Raw genomic sequence first — 17,844 nt, forward strand, 5'->3', positions numbered from 1 at the left:
ATCTGCACAAACTTTTCGGCATACCATCGACTGCTCTGAGAAAGAATGCAATTACTTTTTTTTCTTAATTGATCGCAGGAGCTCCATATGTGTTGCGTGTGCGCACGCTTGAATGCGTGCCTGCACTGTCCACGTAGATTTCGTTCACACCACTGATATATGTTATTTTTTATTATTTCCTGTATTTTTTTTCCTATAAAAGTTGCTCCGCAACGAATGCGACAATTCAAAATCGTTGCCGTGTTCTTGTCCCTCTTCTTTTGTTGTTGTTGTTGTTGTTGTTGTTGTTGTTCAGATTCTACATTAACGCGGTGAATGTAATCATTTCCAACCAACCAGCCCTAACCTGCACTTCGTCAAAAGACTATTCGCTAACTTGACTGACCTTCAGGATTCTTCGTTTTGTGTCTTTTCAAGCGCTGAAAAGAGGGTTAAACCGAAAAAGTAGGCGAGCGATTACCCTCTCCCCTAACGCAGCCGCAGACAAGATGCCCCAATGCTCCGAGGGGCCGAGCAGCCCTGGAGGAGTCCGCTGCAGTGAAACTGAGGGCGCGGGCAGCCGTTCGCCGGGTGACGTCACCGACAGAAGCAGTGACGACAGCGGAGTGACCAACGACAGCGGATGGACAGGCGGAGCTGGAGGAAGGCGACGACGGAGGCTTCGAAGCGCCTGAGGGGTTTCCACGGAAAGTGGCCCTGCTGCCGAATGCAACACCTCCCTGTGCCGACAAGTAAAGGACTGGTTCGTCAAAACGGTGGTCAGCCAGGCGGACCCTTGCAAGAAGCGGAACACTTTCGTTTGTGACTCTTCGGTCACGTTTCCCAGCTTCCATTCGGACTCTGCTGAGGTATGGTGACATTTCTCGCTCAAAGCTGGGCGAGCGGGTACATTCCGTTGGGCTAGTTGTATGCTCAACCGCAAGTGCATGCAGCGACAACGGATGTAGACAAAAGAAAGGACGAAACTAGCAGCATTACTGTATATGCTACCAAATGCGCAGTAACTCTGGAGACGAAACGAGCGGTGCGTCCCCTGTTGTCGCCTCTGTCTTCGCTCGTACGCACGTGGTCTCCGAGATTGCAACTGCGAACAATCTTGGAGGCCACGCGTGAACAGTAACAAATAGAGGCATACAAAGGACAGAACAAAGGAGAAGTACGCCGGCACATCCCCTTAACACATGATAGATAATTTTAACCTGTCCGTAAAGGTATTACATATTCAGGAGTATCAGAATGCAGAACACCAGTGACAAAGCCGTGCGCGGCGAAGCTGATGGCACCATCATTTCGTGATGCTGGCATGAACTAGAGTACACACAACTATATACTACAGCGACCAGGTTTCACCTACTTGCGGGTGCAAACTGAGCCGTTGGTATCGACGTCAACGGAGCTTAGTGGATCCTCTCTCTCTCTCTCTCTCTATCTCTCTCTCTCTTTCTATAGGTGATAACAGTGGCGCCGCGCAAAAAAAAAACGTTCCTTATCCTTCGTTGTGCGTATACAATGCCACAATATGGCGCTACCGGCACTGCTGCTGCCTCCACGAAGGCATTAAGACATTAAGGTAGGACTAAAATTCTCCTACACTAACTGGCACCAGCAGCTCTTTCAGTCCAAGCCGTCAACCGGCATCCACAGACAACTCACTGCCTTGATTGTCATACTACACAGTGTCGTGGAGTGTTTCGCCCAATTTCTTCCTTTTTTGTGTGTGCTCTCCCAATTAGTAAAATAAGAAACTGGACACTCGTCTTGCTGACATATCTAAGTAACGTTTCTTTTTTTTTTTCATCACTCTCTCTCTTGGCCGGAAAATGTACTCCCACGTCACATCACGTGTGAAGCGCTCGGCGGTCACGGAAGGAACCAGACAAAACGACTCCGCCAACGAAAAGGAGAACTACGGGCCCGTTGGGGCGGACGGCGATGAACTCATGAAGTCCTGCGCAGGATACTCGCGGAATCCGAACGAGGGCGTGCTGGACGTTCTCTCTTTCCTGTCTCGCTTCAACCTCGACCTACGTCACATGGCGGACGACCCGTCGGAGGACCCCTTGCAGCGCATGGTGGAGCTCTCGCTCGGGTACGGTGTCGACGCACCGGTGGCCTTCTCCCGCAAGTACGACGTCATCGGCGACCCCTCGGCGCCATTTGTTGTCGATGTGAGTGATGACACGAAAGCAAACTAAGCAATATCTCGATCCATCGCCTGTTTCGATGATTCAGTTGCTCTGCGAGCTCTTTACCATAGCGTATCAAGCAAATACTTCTATAACGCTGGAATTATTTTTGGTACGACAACTGGCGGACCTATTTGAATAAAATTTGTTCCAGTTCTGTGACGAATGTCAATTCTAGTGAGTCGAGGATGTAGGTTCCTTGCGAGCAAAGCATACGCTCAATAAACTTGCAAGTCTCATATGCAGAAAAGCATTTAAGATCTCTGATGTTGTAGTCCATCTACGGAGCGTTGACGCTTTTGCTGATATGATTCCACTTTCACAAACATTTATTGTGGGCAATTGTGCGGGAGGGGACTAGTAATCCAAAATGCGTTTCTTGACTCTGGTACAGCATAATCTGCAGACTCATTGCCACTCAGCAACACTTAATTATGGCGCATTTTGTAGCAACTAGACAGAGAGAGTGACAGAGATACCGCCTTTACTTTTTTCTCTGCAGATCACGCTAAACCCAGAGGTGAATGAATTCATCACCGCTTCACGAACAATGGGAGAAGATGATATCGAAGAGTTCTACCGGTCTTTCCTCCACCAATACGCTCTCATAAAAAATAATACCATAACAGAGCAGCTCATGGATTCTGATGATGAAAGTGAGTTTCCACTACATGCAAAGCTAACACGCGTACTATTTCCAGAGGTATGCTACAGCCCTTCGCATGGGCTGACTACCGAGGCAAAATGGCTTGTTCTAATTCTTAAGTGTTTGGATTTATTCCTTAGTTTAAACTCGAGTGTTCTTGTTCACGACGTGTGGTGAGGTCGTCCTGAAGCTCCAGCGCTAGGCAGCTAGACGCGACGTCACATATTTGTGCAGGCTCTGCTCGGATATAGATAATTACCCGCTGATATAGAAGGACTGTTTGACTGTATTCTAAAGGAACCACAGACTGTAAGCAGAAAATTTTTTGAGAACATTTTCTGCGCCAAAACTGCTGAAATGCGATCGAATGCTTGGAAATTTGTGACGTCACGACGCATTGTAGCTAAATTCTGCGATACATTGTCTACGTGTAATTGATCCGGTTAAATTTCAAAGCGTTTGCAGTCATTGATAAAGAATTGCGCATCTTGAAATGTATTCGATAATTTCGTGCAAGCACCCACTCGTATGTATTGCGGTTTTCAGTTTCAGAGTTTGTGAACGACACAGAGGAATCCACTGAGGCGGTCAAAATGAGCATCGCAAGCCTGTCCGACAGCACCGGCGTCACATCCGGTTAGTTCTTGTCGTTTTCAGACCAGCTTTTTGGGGGGACAGAGCATACACTACGGCGAGTGCGCTTTGTTCAGTTCGTCATAACTATATAGCTACCTCTTGTTGACGTCGCCATGCCCTCGACAACAACTTGGACAGTTTCAGACTAGGGTAGCCAAACGGCTTGAGCTCTGCCTGCGCACGCGATAACGTTTAACTCAATTACTCCCCCTGCTAACGACGCACGCCAGTGGAAACACTTGAACGTGGGCTAAGCACAAAGTGGGCCCGCAGGATTCAGTTATTATTTGGAAGAATATGATCTCGCGATCTGGCTCGCTCGCCACTGTTTCTGCAGACCGGTGGAAAGAGCTGCTGTCCCTGTTCGGAGGCTCGAAGCACGCTTCCTACGAGCACGTGACCGCGGACGAGCAAGCACTGGCCATGGTGGCGTACTTGTCGCAGCCTGGTGACAGGCTGAGCAAGCGGCTGGTGCTGGCCTGGCACGTCCTTCGCTACCTGGTCGGACCCAAGGCGGACGTCCTGGCGGCTCTCAACAGGACACGCGAGAACGAAGAGCTCCCAAAGGAGAATGTGGCCATGGTTAGTGGTGACACCCAGTGGTTGATGCCACCTCTGCAGTTCACTATATGTTCAGCAATGAGAAAAACTCTCAAAATTCCTTTTTTAGAAGTGTAAAAATATGATCTGCTATTTAAAGAAGTACCATAAGAAGCGGGAACCATTGAATGCTGCCCTCTACCGCCTAGGAAGAGAACAGAGCGCATCGATAAAACAAAAATAACGGCTGCACCTGGGTATGATATTCAAGAAGAGTGGCGCCGATCGCATGGACGAGCGACGTTCATATTTAAGCAGGTTCGGCGAAATATATCTTCGATGTGTAGAACACCACCGCGGAACGTATAGGCTTAGGAATACGGCAGAAGAAATGTTATGCGATGATCGCCAGTCATTTCTGAATTTTTTTCAGATCGTACACGCTGGTGTACTGAACACACGTACATCTAAACAGCTGCAAGGTATCGCCTCAAGGTGGTCAGGATATCTTAGCAGTCACGTTAGCCCTGTATAGACGTCTGCTAGAGGTATTAACAAGATTTCTAAAACGAACCGAGTGCCTATTTTCTTAAAATAGTTTCGGATATCTAGAGAAGTATAGTGGCTCTGAACCCAAGCTAATGCACCGCAATAGAAGGGGTATAAAGAGGCTCTGAACGCCGTCTCGTAGACGTTTCATAAACTACTGCTGCTGCCATAGGATAAGATGCCCGACAGATTAGAGGCGCTGCGCAATTGACTGTACGCTCTTGCTCCGCAAGAGATACAATACTCCCGCTTTCTAATCTTTTCATTGATAATTTCCTTAACGTTGTCTTACGTGAACGGTATTAACAGGCATTGCTATGTGTTTCCTTTTCTTTTAGCCGACACCAGAGGATAAGTGCCTGCGCATGGTAGAAAAAGTCAGTGGCGTGCCGTACAGGGCCCTCGACATGCTTGAAGGTGAGCTTTATGCAAAATGCTCCAAATCTATAGACTGCGTCCATATGTGTCTACAGGCACCGTCCATACAGATTCACACACGGACACTATAGGCTCAGAAAACTAGATGATCCTCTTCTGAGCGAACAGAAGGTACTTTTGTGCTTTCTGAGAACGTCTCGCTTGTGCGAGTGCCTATGACTCTGCAGGGACGTCCATGTTCGTCTCTCTACCCCTTTATCTCTCTTTCTCTGCCTTCTTTCTATTCTCCTTCTCCCTTCCCCCAGCGCAAGGTAACCACTCGGACTCTTGACTGACTAAAATCCCTACCTGCCTTTTACCTCTCTCTCTCTGTCTCTATAGGCTCAGTCGACCTTCACACTCTATAAGCTCGTAAAGTCAAATAAATACTATTCCCCTGCGCTTACATAATACTGCGTGAAACAGTGTAACAGCTGACAAAAACAATTGCATAAACGATGCAAAAAGACAATTCAGGGTACGTCCAAACTGCAGAAAAGATTGTCGTTATACGTGATGAACAGCTGTAAGCTCGTTCATCACAGCGGCGCCTCGCGTTTATGCACGGCGCGCACGTCTTGACGGTGCAGGCCAGAACGTCGTGTCCCCTGAGACCATCTCGGCCGTGACGCGATTCATGGCCGAGTTCCAGGACGTAGCGGCCTTCATCGTCAGGGACGGAGCAAAGTTCGGCGACGTCATGGCAACCACCGGAGCCTCGTCGGCACAATACTCAACGGCCCCCACAGAGCCAGGAGTCGCATTGTTCCCGAAGTCGGCGGCAGAGAGCTCTGATCCAGAACACCTCTTTGCAGCGCTCGGGGTTGCCAGGACGGTTCGTACTTTGTTACTTTTACATATATATATATATATATATACAGGGTGCCCCAGCTAACTTGGACCAACATTTTAAAAATAACCAAGAGCTCTAGACAAATCGTACCGACTGCATCGTAGCCGTAGTCGTATGTACTTTTGGCCAGCGTTTTTTCATCAAGAAGTATTACCTAATTACTTTTAATTAGCGAACTCTTTGATCATTGCTTGAATCGTAGACATACCAATAACGGAGTTGTAGGGCACCTCAAATAACCTCCGAATCAAGCATTTGTTTAGTGCTCAGCTTTGCCTCGTTGGTTTTACACAGCGGAGGCCGAAGAAATTGTCGTGGCGCTGGCGGCAGTAGAAGGATATAGGACAGGCAGGCCTCTAAACATCTTAACAGACTCGAAGGAAGCGTGCAGAAATTACACGAGGGGCAGGATTAGCAAAGCCGCCCTCAGAATTCTTGGCGGAGCCAACTTCGCCGAGAGGAACGTTACACACAAGTTAATTTGGATTCCGGCCCACGCAGGCATAGAGGGTAACGAAAGGGCAGACAGCCTAGCTCGAGAGACCACGTTCCGAGCAGAGCAGTCGCGCGCCCCGGAGTATCACCCACACGCTTGTGAAGGAGGATACACAGAAATCTTAAACTTATACAGAGGGACGAGAGCCAAATATCCCCCACCGCACAAAGCTCTAACGCAGGAGGAAGCAACGAGTTGGCGCAGATTGCAGACAAACTCCTTCCCAAATTTATACATCCTAAACAATATGTACCCAACACAATACAGAGACACCTGCCCATGGTGTGGGGCCACACCCACAATATATCATGTCACATGGGAATGTAAACACAATCAATCATTCCACCAACACAATAATCCGAGTGCGGAGCAATGGGAGAGTCGGCTTACCAGCTGCGAGCTCACGGCCCAAAGGGCCTTAGTGCAGCACGCTAGTGAGGTAGCTAGGCTCAGTAGAGCCCTGGAATAGGGGCCCACCCTTGCCGGAAGAGGCTCCAAGTCGCCGGCGCCCAAGACGACCGAGACCTCGAGACGCTAAATCCTTGAAGGAACCAAATAAAGTTTCTCTCTCTCTCTCTCTCTCTCTCCGAGAAAACACAAACGCGCGCGAAACATCCAAAATACGAAATACATACGCTCTCGCGTGCCGCTACTCACGCGCTCCCAAGCGGGTAGCCACGGATACACGGCTTTACTAGCGGCGGCAGCCCGATACAGGGCTGCACGCTATGTGATGGTCGCGGGATCAAGGGAATGCGCCGATGACGCATTGATAAGCGTAGCGGAGCCTTGTACGATGCGGTGATAAGAGAATGCGGCCGTATATCATTTAAATGGTTGCTTGTGGGCGATTGAGTAGCGGCTTGCGAGTGCGCATCTATTTCGTATATCGCGGGCTTTTGTTTTCTCTTGGAAAAGAGAAGCCGGACCACTTCAGCACGAAATAAATGCTTGATTCGGAGGTTATTTAAGGTGCCCTACAACTTTGTAATTCATATGTTTGTGATTCAAGCAATAATTAGAAAGTGATTGATTAAGCAATACTTCATGATGAAAAAGGACTGGCCCTAAGTACATACGACTATGACTACAACGCAGTTGGCACGATTTCTCTAGAGCTCTCGGGTATTTTTAAAATCTTGGTCCAAGTTAGCTGGGACACCATATATATATATATATATATATATACGCGTGTGTGTGTGTGTGTGTGTGTGTGTGTGTGTGTGTGTGTGTGTGTGTGTGTGTGTGTGTGTGTGTGTGTGTGTGTGTGTGTGTGTGTGTGTGTGTGTGTGTGTGTGTGTGTGTGTGTGTGTGTGTGTGTGTGTGTGTGTGTGTGTGTCGTTACACTCGGAAGGCTTAGGGGTACAGATCGATGGCGAATATCTCAACAACCTTCGATTTACCAATGCCATTGTCCTGTTAAGCAACATTGCGGACGAATTGCAACAAATTTAACAGCAAACCATAACAGATAAGTAGGGTTGAACATTATATGCAGAAGGTAAAGATAATGTACTATTGCCTGGGGGAAAAAATTCATGATTGCCAATGAGCCTCTAAAGTGTGTGCAGGAGTATGTTTATCTAGGTCAATTACTCGCAGGAGACCCTGATCATGAGAGGGAAATTTACAGAAGAATAAAAATGGGTTGGAGTGCATACGGCAGGTATTACGAAATCCTGAGTGTAAGCATACCACTGTTGTTGAAAAGAGAAATGTAGAATCATTATGCAATCTCTGCATTCTACTGATGCTTACATATGGAGCAAAATCTTGGAGGTTAACAAAAATGCTCGAGAACAAGTTAAGGACTGCGCAAAGAGCGATAAAACGAAAATAGTTGTCCGGAACGTTAAGAGACAGGAAGAGAGCAGCATGGATGAGAGAGCAAACGGGGATAGCTGATGTTCTAGTTGACATTAATAGAGAAATAAAATGGAGCTGGGCAGGCCAGGTAATGCGTAGGGCAGGTAACCGGTGAACCACTAGAGTTCCAGAATGTGTGCCAAGGAGAGGGTAGCACAGTCGAGGATGTAGGAAATCAGGGGGGGGGGGGGGGGGGTGATGAAATTAGGAAATTCGAAGGCGCAAGTTTGAATCAGCTAGCACAGGACAGGGGTACTCGGAGATCACTGGGAGTGGCCTTCATCCTGCAGTGGACAAAAAATACTTTCGTTTTTCTTTGACGTGAATACCTGTGGTGGATCATTACGCGGTCCATGGAAGAAACTCTGGCGTTCCGATAGTTCACCCATACTATGGGCGTGATGGTTTCTACGTGGATTTAGCTAATGTCCGAGTTTGCTGCTCATGTCGATCTTCTAGAATTATACATAGCGCTTCATGTTTGTTTTTTTTTCAATTCGTATAAAAACATCTTTTTCGAAAGGCGTGAAAGCAATAAGCATTTACGCACATGCATAATCAATGATGATTCTTGCATTTATTACGCCATGTTTTGTTGCAAACGATCGATTTGCGAAGGCGCAAGGCCCGTTTGATGCCAGAAAGACGACGAAGTTTAGGAAAATAATGTGTACAATCGCGAGCTGTATTAGACAGAACATGGAATGCATTTCTGAGCAACGGTTACTCTTGACGCATGGATTCGAAAGTGGCGGTATGACGCGCAAGAAATAGTTGTCCCATTTAACATTTGCCGGTATTGAAAGAAGGCTTGGCTTCCAAACTCGCACTGTTTTTCTATGGATCCCGCGCTAACTTCCGGTGAAAGCTTACTTCCCGTTTCAAGATAAGGTGGAGTTGATTTTTTTTTCAATAGTTGGTCTACGCACGCACAACTATGTGCACTTTAACTTCTGGCTCCACACACGTGAACTTTGATCGCCCTCTCCTGGCGTTCCGCAGAGCGCTGCTGGGACGCCAGATCAGCGAGGCGACGCCGTGACGGCCCCCAGCTTCCCACAGCTCTGGCTGCGACGTCTCCGAGCGTGGCACGCCCTGCCACCGTTGGCTCAGGCGCTGCTCCCCGCCATGGCGTCGGTGGTCAACGTGGGCTCGCCGGCGGCCTTTTTCCGGCCTCCGTACTACGACGCCGGGGCCCCGTCAGCGTACAACTTCGCCGCACTCGGACAGGTGACAAACCCACTCGATGCTCACGCACGCGGGCCCTGCAGGCGAGAGTCCCGGTTTCACAATCTTGAATAGCCGGCAAAATTAAGTGCGTTGACTAGCAGATGAAGATGTTTTGCAATAGCTTGTAAATATACGGGGGATCATTTTTACGTTTGATTAAATTTCTAAAAAAATTGCCTGTTGCAGATCGATGACATAATTTTAGTCATTGAGCTGTTTTTCAGAGACGGAGATTACTTGAACGAGAAATTCCATTTTCTTTTTCAATTTGTCTTTCAAGAAATACATTTGGTAAAGGTAGCATTCAATTGACCGGCCGAAGCACATTGCGCTTGTCGACCAACCAGACTGTACATAGAGCATCTAAATGTGTATAACAAAATTGGCCCACAGAGTTGTATCAACATCATCATGCTACCCATTATTGTTCCAAATTCAAAAGAGTGTTCTGCCCGATATAAAATAAATGACATTGAAACCCATCTTCAATTATTACTATTATTATCATTACTCAACACAGTTCAATATACAACTGAAACGCATATTCAACAAATCAACAAAAATCCACTAACTGTCTGTTGGATTAGTTACCTTACGGCTCATATTGCAATTTACGAATTGTAGCCTGCGAGTTTGCAAGGCGTGTACAATTGGAATAAATTTTCAGAATAACGCCATTTCTCGTGCTAGTATAGTATGCGCCTCTCGGAATAATCTAGCTCAATGACAAGAATTGTGCTGTCTGCCACAGGCGATTTTTAAACATTACGTAAAACTTAGAAACGATCACCCTGTACAGGGCCCTTCAGCTGGCATTTATCTTGCTTCGTTGTTCTGAACACCTTTCAATAAATAAATTTTACGACGAAACGTACGCATAACATATACGTAAGCCAAACGTATGCAGTGTGTGTGATATTTCTTTTTCCCGCATTAAAAGCATGTCCCAATACTTTGCTACAAGCAAAATACTTCATTTTTTTCCTGTAACAAACTTTGTAGCCTAAAATTCGCAACCGCTGGTTTTGTGGTTCCTATTCACCGCTGACGCAGTGCGAATAGAAGTTGCGTTCGCGACGCGTGCGCAAAATTCGGAGCTGCGTACACTTATTCTCAGCACACATGTCTTCTTTAAGTTAGAAAATTGTGCCGTTTTGAGGTCACGAAAGTGAACAGTGACTTACGAGAAATAACCTAGTGGGGTGAGCATCCAGATTAATTTTGCCCACCCGTGCGATTCCGTGCAATACCATTAAAATAACTACTGAATCAGTTTAGATTAATAAATTATTCTTTCAAACCTCTATATTCGTAAACTTCGCTGTAATCAGTCCGCTTTGCTCCGGACTGCCTTCAGTTGCACTTCGCTCCTCGAAGAGCCAGGACGTGTGTCGATTGTGCTGTCATTTTGTGTACCAAGCAGGCTAGTTGGTCTGGTCTAACTATAACTTGCCCCAGTCGCGGTGCTTTATTATTTTTCTTACGCCGTGAGATGTGCCAATATTGGCATGCAATTAAGTAAATTTGTTTAAAGGTAGTTTTATTGCAAGGAAACATGTAGATGCTTTCAATATATCTTATATGTTGCCTTTTAAAGCGAACGACATTTTTTGCACCTTTCGCCCGTTTTCGTTGGAAGTGGTTAGCGGTATATGTGAGTGCGAATACTCGAAAACTTCGAATAGCGAATCGAACATTCTCCTACTCCATTAGACCTTCGAATTCAATATTCACTAGTATAGTTTTCGAATATTTCACATCGCCAGCTGTGCGCGATGAAGCGTAAGATTGGATCGCGCGTACGACATATTTAATCCGGGTGACCATATTGAAATAAGAACGCGAGACGTAGTTGTAGCACACCGTGTCGCTTAGGGAATCAGAATTCTGCGGCTAAGCCGTCAATGTGCGCACTGAATTATAAGTACTGAGTAGGCGAAGAAACTGCTCATTTGCGCTTAATACTCAACTTGTGCTTTGAATAAACAACACTTAATAATGTTGAATCTAACAGAAAGTTTCTAATGTTGTGAATATGCTAGAATGTGAAGATGTGTTTACAGTAATGTTACGCGGACGAAGGATGAAACGCTGAAGATTACTGAGACTGTATATATACAAAAAAAAACTGCAGCGCTGGCCAGTTCAGCTGACAGCTCGAGACCCAGGAGCAGTTTTTCTTTGTCGGGGCGCCCGCGCGCATCGTCCAAAAAAGAAACACGCAATATGCATGTAGCATTATCCCCGGAGATAATGGCTGCTGATAATTCAAAAATTACTCGACTCGATCCGATTAACTTCGGCATATTATTCGTCTAGTATTCAGTTTAGTCCCGAAAGTTATTATTCACACAGCCCTAGTCGGCGCCTGGACTTTCGTGACAGACGCAAATTGAGGCACAAACAACGTGGCCTGTCTCGGTGGTCTCTCATTATCTTGTATCAAGCGTCGCTAAGTTCTGAAGGAAACACCTTTCACCCTCTAATTTAATTTGCGGCGGCGGCTACTACAACAAAGGCATGTCACCACCCCTAAAACACTTGCCCGAAGGCCGCCGTCGGCTTTTACCATGCCGCCGCGTCGAAACCATTGGGGAATCTGCCGCATTGTGGGAACGGGTGCAAGCGAAGCATTCTTTCGGCCAACAGTCGTGCAAAACTTATCATATTCTAGCAAAAATGAGGGTAAATATTTGATCAAAGTTCTAGATGCTACGCTGTAGACTAATTTACACTCATAATGGGGCATAAGGGTCCATAACCGTGTAAATTAGTTTACAGCGTACACACCGAAGAGCGGCAATAATGATAATTCATTACGATTCGCTTTCAGCACGGATAAAGAAGTATTTCTTGATCGCTGGCTTTTCGACGCGTCCGCACGTTTTTTAAACATCAATGAGCGTTTGAGTCATCTCAAGATGCTAGTTGTCACAAGCGAAATACTGTTAAACCTTAAAGCCCTGTGTGGTCACTTTCCTCCGCCAGGTGCTGCCTCAGACAAATGTTGCTTCTCTCCCCCTGTGATTTTTTTTTCTATTACTATTCTCTAGACGTACAAACATGACAATATTGGCTACGTTAAAGCCTACGTTTTCGTGTGATTCTTTAGCGTACGTCAAGGAGTCGAGATGACTTACTGAAGCGGCGTAACGAAGCGACTTACCGAAGTCACAATATACCGGCATTCTCATGCATACCACAGCGCAGCAGCGCCAGATTTCTCTCTGGGTATTATGGTGAGAAACTCTATGTATGCGACACTAGGCATGTGCCACTTCTTCCATGACAAAAAAAAAAACCCTTCGTTTCCTCCGGCGCTGGGCGGAATCGAACCCGCGTCATACATACTCATACCCTCTTGCCTGAACACACATTCAAACACGGGCAAAACACGCTGTGCCGCCGCTAGGTGGAGCAGCGTGTCCAGAGGGAAGCGCGAGAGAGTAGCCCGCCTACAGTGCGCGAATTATACGGTCATAGATGACGCGTTTCGGCGGTGGCTACACAGAGACGCTGCAATGCTGCCATTAACGTCGACAGTCATCCCGAGATGGTTTCTACCGCCGGAATTTCCCTTTTTTTTTGCGTTCACCGGCGACTCGTTGTCTGCGATGCTACGGTTACGCTGCGTTAAGGACCGGCCACGTGACCACTGCTTCGTGCACCGCTCCGTTAGCCGTCACTGACGTTAACGGCACCGCGGTTAACCACAGATCCCAATTGCAACTTTCCTTTCCTTATTTGGTTTCCTGTATACGCTTACGGGACTGCCTCTGCCCGATCCAGGTCATCGCGCAAGCCCTGGCACACGAGCTCATCGAACGGGGGCGCGCCGATCCAGCTATCGACGAGCGCTTGCGGCGATTCTGGGATGAAGGTGACCACGTGAACGGCAGCAGCATGTATTGCCTCTACGCCGGGTACAATAAGGTAAGCCTAACGCACACGCACACATGAAGTATTCTAGTAAACGATTCCATGTGCGCCTAGATGTACCAAGTCAAAGAGGTTCCCCAAAAAATTAGGGAACCATATGCCACTATAGTGTCGCGAAAAGAGTATAGCGCGGGCCTCTTTGCTTTCTTTCCGGGAATTTTGTGGGCTCCTCGACGCGAGGGGAAACCATTGTACACAAATAACCGCGACGGCACCGTGGGCATATGGGCATGTGCTGCCGCCGCCGCCGCGCCTGAGGTCACACTTGCACATGACGCGTCCTCTTCCCACGCTCGGCTGTCAAAAGCTGATAAGTTATGGTCAGAGTGCTTTTGTGTACGGAGTGTTGATGCGACCATTTCTTGGCCCCTTAAACTCTGACGCTTATTGGATGATGTCGGCCTGCCTGATTGGTCGGAGTAACGAAAAAGCGAATTGGTGGAGAAATGTTTCCCTTGGATGCTGTGTAAACTTATTTAAGGTGTTCGAGTAGTTTTTGAGATGTGAGCAAGTAGACAGCAGCAGACGGCGCAACTTCACCAGGCGAGTCAAGGCTAGTCAGGTAGGCAGACGACGACGGGTATGACGTCGTTCTGTTTGCAGATATTTTTGTACAGTGTAAACTTAAGGTAAAATACCAAGTGAATAAACCTAGTTGTTGGAATGCTACCTCTCTTCGTCGTAGCTGCGTATTTGGACTTGCCCCTGCCAGAGCTCATCCCCCTTCAACTTCCGTATCCCTGGTGAGGTGATGCGTCAGATATCGAACGGCCGCGTCACTTCGCTACGATACTACCTGCTGGAGCTGACGCGGTTTAAAGTCGCTGTGTACAATTATGCTTAAAATGTCAAGTAAAGAAAACCGCTAACGTCCCACCGACGCATAATACTCGTCGGATCTGGATTTTCATCTGAAAGCTGTTTCCGTCCGCCATGTCCGTCCTAACGTGATTTGACGCCGCTGATGACAAAGTGCACGGTCAAGCTAACAAGCTGTTGCAAGGAGAGATCGATGAAAATGATGCCGCGAGATCGGATCGGACACGAACTTCGCCGAGCACTGCGACCACAAAAACTGATTCTCGGTTGTAGCAGCACCATGTAGGGCTTCTTCCAGTGGCTCTTTTCATGTTTAATGCGCTAGCATTCTTAGGATGATTAAGATGGTTCTCGCACTGCCCGGGGGCTATCTATGTATATACGTATCTATTCTATGTATCTATGTTGGCATCTAACGGTTTTCGCGTCACCTGGCTCACTGGGTAGACAGTGGTCGAATGGTTAACGCATAGGACTGCTGCGCTGAGGTAACAGGGTCCCCGAGTAATTGCCAATGTGTCCACACATGCCGCTCTTCAACGAACCTCTTTCACGCCAACGAGAGTCACTATAGGTGCGGGACTGGTAAGGCCCCGCTGTTCGAAGGAACTCTTTCACGCCGAGTTGGACCACTGGGTAATATTCCACTCTACAATGATGAAAAAGATCTCTTAAATTTCTCTAATGCTCCGCTGAATCGAACCCAGGTCACAAGGGTTCCTGCAGGGAGGCTATTCTGCAAGTGTCCACCTATAGTGGACATGTCCGTTTCGTCTGCTGCTCAGGTGCTTGTTAGCTGAGAGCGCCTGTCTCCTTCTGACGCGTGCCCCAGCCAAGCCAATAAGAACTTCAGCAGCAGACGACATGGACATGTCCCCTAGGTAGACATTGGCCGAATAGCCCCCCTTCCCCCAGGACAGCAATCGAGCGGATTGGCAAGCTGCGCCACAAATGCACTGTGTACGTGCCGCTTTCAATGAACCACTCGCCAACTTTTGCCACTCGCCATGTGCCACTGAGTGTGCGGCAAGCGAAGGAACAATTATCATCCTCGCCGCGCTTCTTGTCGCAGAAGCCACGCGCGGACATCTCGGCAGAGCTTCCAGATGGTGCAGCGCGTCCAGAAAGAAGCGCGAGAGGAGCCTAGTTGCCATAGGACGCATTTCTCGCCGTTCACACGCACTGGTGCGCCATGCATCTCGGAGGCCACGCGCAGGCTTCACGGAAGCGATGCTTCATGGCATCGAGTGTCCTTAGGGTAGCGCGAAAGAGGAGCCCCGCTGCAGTACACGCCTCATACACAATTCGTTTGGACGGTGACAACACGTTGTGTCGCCATATTGATTTAATGCGAACGCATTAGAGGTGTCATCGTGAGGTGGGTTCCGCCACTCCTGCTCCCCCCGCTATTGCTCAATGTACAAATGGCCACCCGCGAATCGAAGTCATTTAAAAACATGGCAGACGACAGTGGCTGCAAGGGGGAAGAGCAAGATGTCAATACATTGAAAATGTAGCCATCAATGGATTTTAATGGCGGTTCAGCCAGCCTGGGATTTGCCAAAAGTCTTCGTTCCGCGTGCCGTCAAGCGGTGTTGCGATTTTGCAAACTGATCCTCTTCGACAACGGTTAGCGTCACAAGCGCAACAATTCGCATTCTTTATGCATTGCGCTCAAATATTTCTGGCCTTCATGCACTGAAGAACATGGTTGCTCGAGGATTCAGAAAAATAAAGCGTAATCAGTACCGCCCCAAAAACATCAAATTCATCTACAACACGCATGGAGGAAGGTACGAAGACTAGGCGGGAGGCGTCACGTAACATATTTGAAGCGTAGTCATTAAAAGTGTAAAATGAAAGGCACATGAGAAATAGGTCCTCACCACGCGACAGTCACGCGGTAATTCCCAGTCGCCGAGCGCACAGAGACTACGGGAGAGGGTAAAGCAGATGACGACGCCTGATCGCAGCGAGACCGAGCTACCCTGAACCAAATACATACCTTAGGTGGCCTATACATCCCGACAGCTAACGTGCAGCTATGCCCTGAATGGAGGAAGAAGAGACATCAGAAGTTGTCTTGCCGGGGCTAGCTGCCCAACGCCGTGCAGCCTCCTAGTCTTTTTCCTTCACCCATGCTTTGAATCACTGGACGTAAAAGCAAACTATGGCTAGACGAGAGGGCGCAGTGGTGGACTCCAGATAAATCTCTTCTGCAGTCATTCTTTCGACAACACATGCGTCTAAATTTATTACAAGAAGTATTTTGTGTTTCAAGGAATGCACTTTCAGCGGCCGAGAATGGAACACGCGACCTCGCGCGTCTTATGCCTGTTGCGATGTTTCGCTTTGCATCATGTTCCAATCACGAAAATGTAAGGTACACCTCTCGAGAACCTCCTTGCAGGTATAGCAACTGGTCAGGACCAACACCCCGATTCTATAAAAAGTGTAAACAGCTGCTTACCAGCATTCGTATATAGACTTGGACTTTCGTTTTCAGCTATAAACCAAGACGGGGACAATGATCATCGCACTCATTGAAACGGTGTGGCAGTATGGACATACCGCGAGTTGGTTCGTTTAACCTCTGGCATATATAACTTTTCTTTAATACACTTATTTTGCTTCTGCTGTGCAGAGTGGCACTTGGCGACAAAGCCGGCTCAACGAAAATGACACCACCAACGGGGTGCGCCTTCACGACGTCCTAGGCTCCAGGATAGCCTACCTGGTGTTCCAGAGGGCTCGGCACTCCAAAGCTACCAAGAGCGGCCAGGCGAGGGCGCTGCCGGGAGTGCGGCTCTCGAGCAAGCAGCTTTTTTTCGTCATGCATTGCGCTCTGAGCTGTGCCATGGGCGGAGACCACGGTCCAGCTATCAGTCCGGCTGACCAGAGATGTATGGTCGTGTACAGGACGCGAAAACGCTTCATCGACACTCCCTGCGGTCAGGCCTCCAGCAAGAGCGTTCCCAACGAATGCCGCTACTTGTAAGCCGCTATTAAAGACAATCAATGATGTACATGCTGCTCAAACTATTTCTCGCTTCAAGGGCCACTGAAGATTTACACACTTTGGGGTCACATTTTTGCAAAGTTTGCAATGGTGAATACTGGAATTCCAGACCGGTACGTCGGCGAGGCGTGACGGATTTTAATAATCGATAAAAACAAACTATAGTTGCTATAGCAACTATAGGCATTCTCAGATCATGCATTCTCAGATCATGAAGGCATTCTCAGATCATGAACAGCAGGCTGCCATTATCACTCCAGAGGAAAGTGTATAACAGCTGTGTCTTACCAGTACTCACGTACGGGGCAGAAACCTGGAGACTTACGAAAAGGGTACTACTTAAATTGAGGACGACGCAACGACCTATGGAAAGAATGATGGGTATAACGTTAAGAGATAAAAGAGCAGATTGGGTGAGGCAACGGACGCGAGTTAATGACATCTTAGTTGAAATCAAGAAAAGGGAAATGGGGGGCATGGGCAGGGCATATAATGAGGGAAGATAATCGATGGACATTGAGGGTTACGGACTGGATTCCAAGAGGAGGGAAGCGTAGCAGGGGGCGGCAGAAAGTTAGGTGGGCGGATGAGATTAAGAAGTTTGCAGGGAGAATTAACATGGCCACAATTAGCACATGACCGGGGTAG

General features: G+C 47.8%; 1 protein-coding gene across 1 annotated transcript; it reads left to right on the plus strand.

Moving 5' to 3' along the window:
* Positions 1–694: 694 nt before the first annotated feature.
* Positions 695–17,203, plus strand: LOC142589811 (uncharacterized). Its single transcript, XM_075701386.1, has 10 exons — positions 695–848; positions 1,851–2,168; positions 2,689–2,842; positions 3,379–3,468; positions 3,806–4,050; positions 4,896–4,974; positions 5,565–5,809; positions 9,192–9,419; positions 13,209–13,352; positions 16,822–17,203. Exons 2-10 carry the CDS (start codon positions 1,941–1,943, stop codon positions 17,173–17,175), a joined length of 1,767 nt encoding a protein of 588 aa, XP_075557501.1. The 5' UTR covers positions 695–848; positions 1,851–1,940; the 3' UTR covers positions 17,176–17,203.
* The last annotated feature ends 641 nt before the right edge of the window (positions 17,204–17,844 follow it).

The sequence above is a fragment of the Dermacentor variabilis genome, chromosome 8, assembly GCF_050947875.1.
Source record: "Dermacentor variabilis isolate Ectoservices chromosome 8, ASM5094787v1, whole genome shotgun sequence".
Classification (NCBI taxonomy): domain Eukaryota; kingdom Metazoa; phylum Arthropoda; class Arachnida; order Ixodida; family Ixodidae; genus Dermacentor; species Dermacentor variabilis.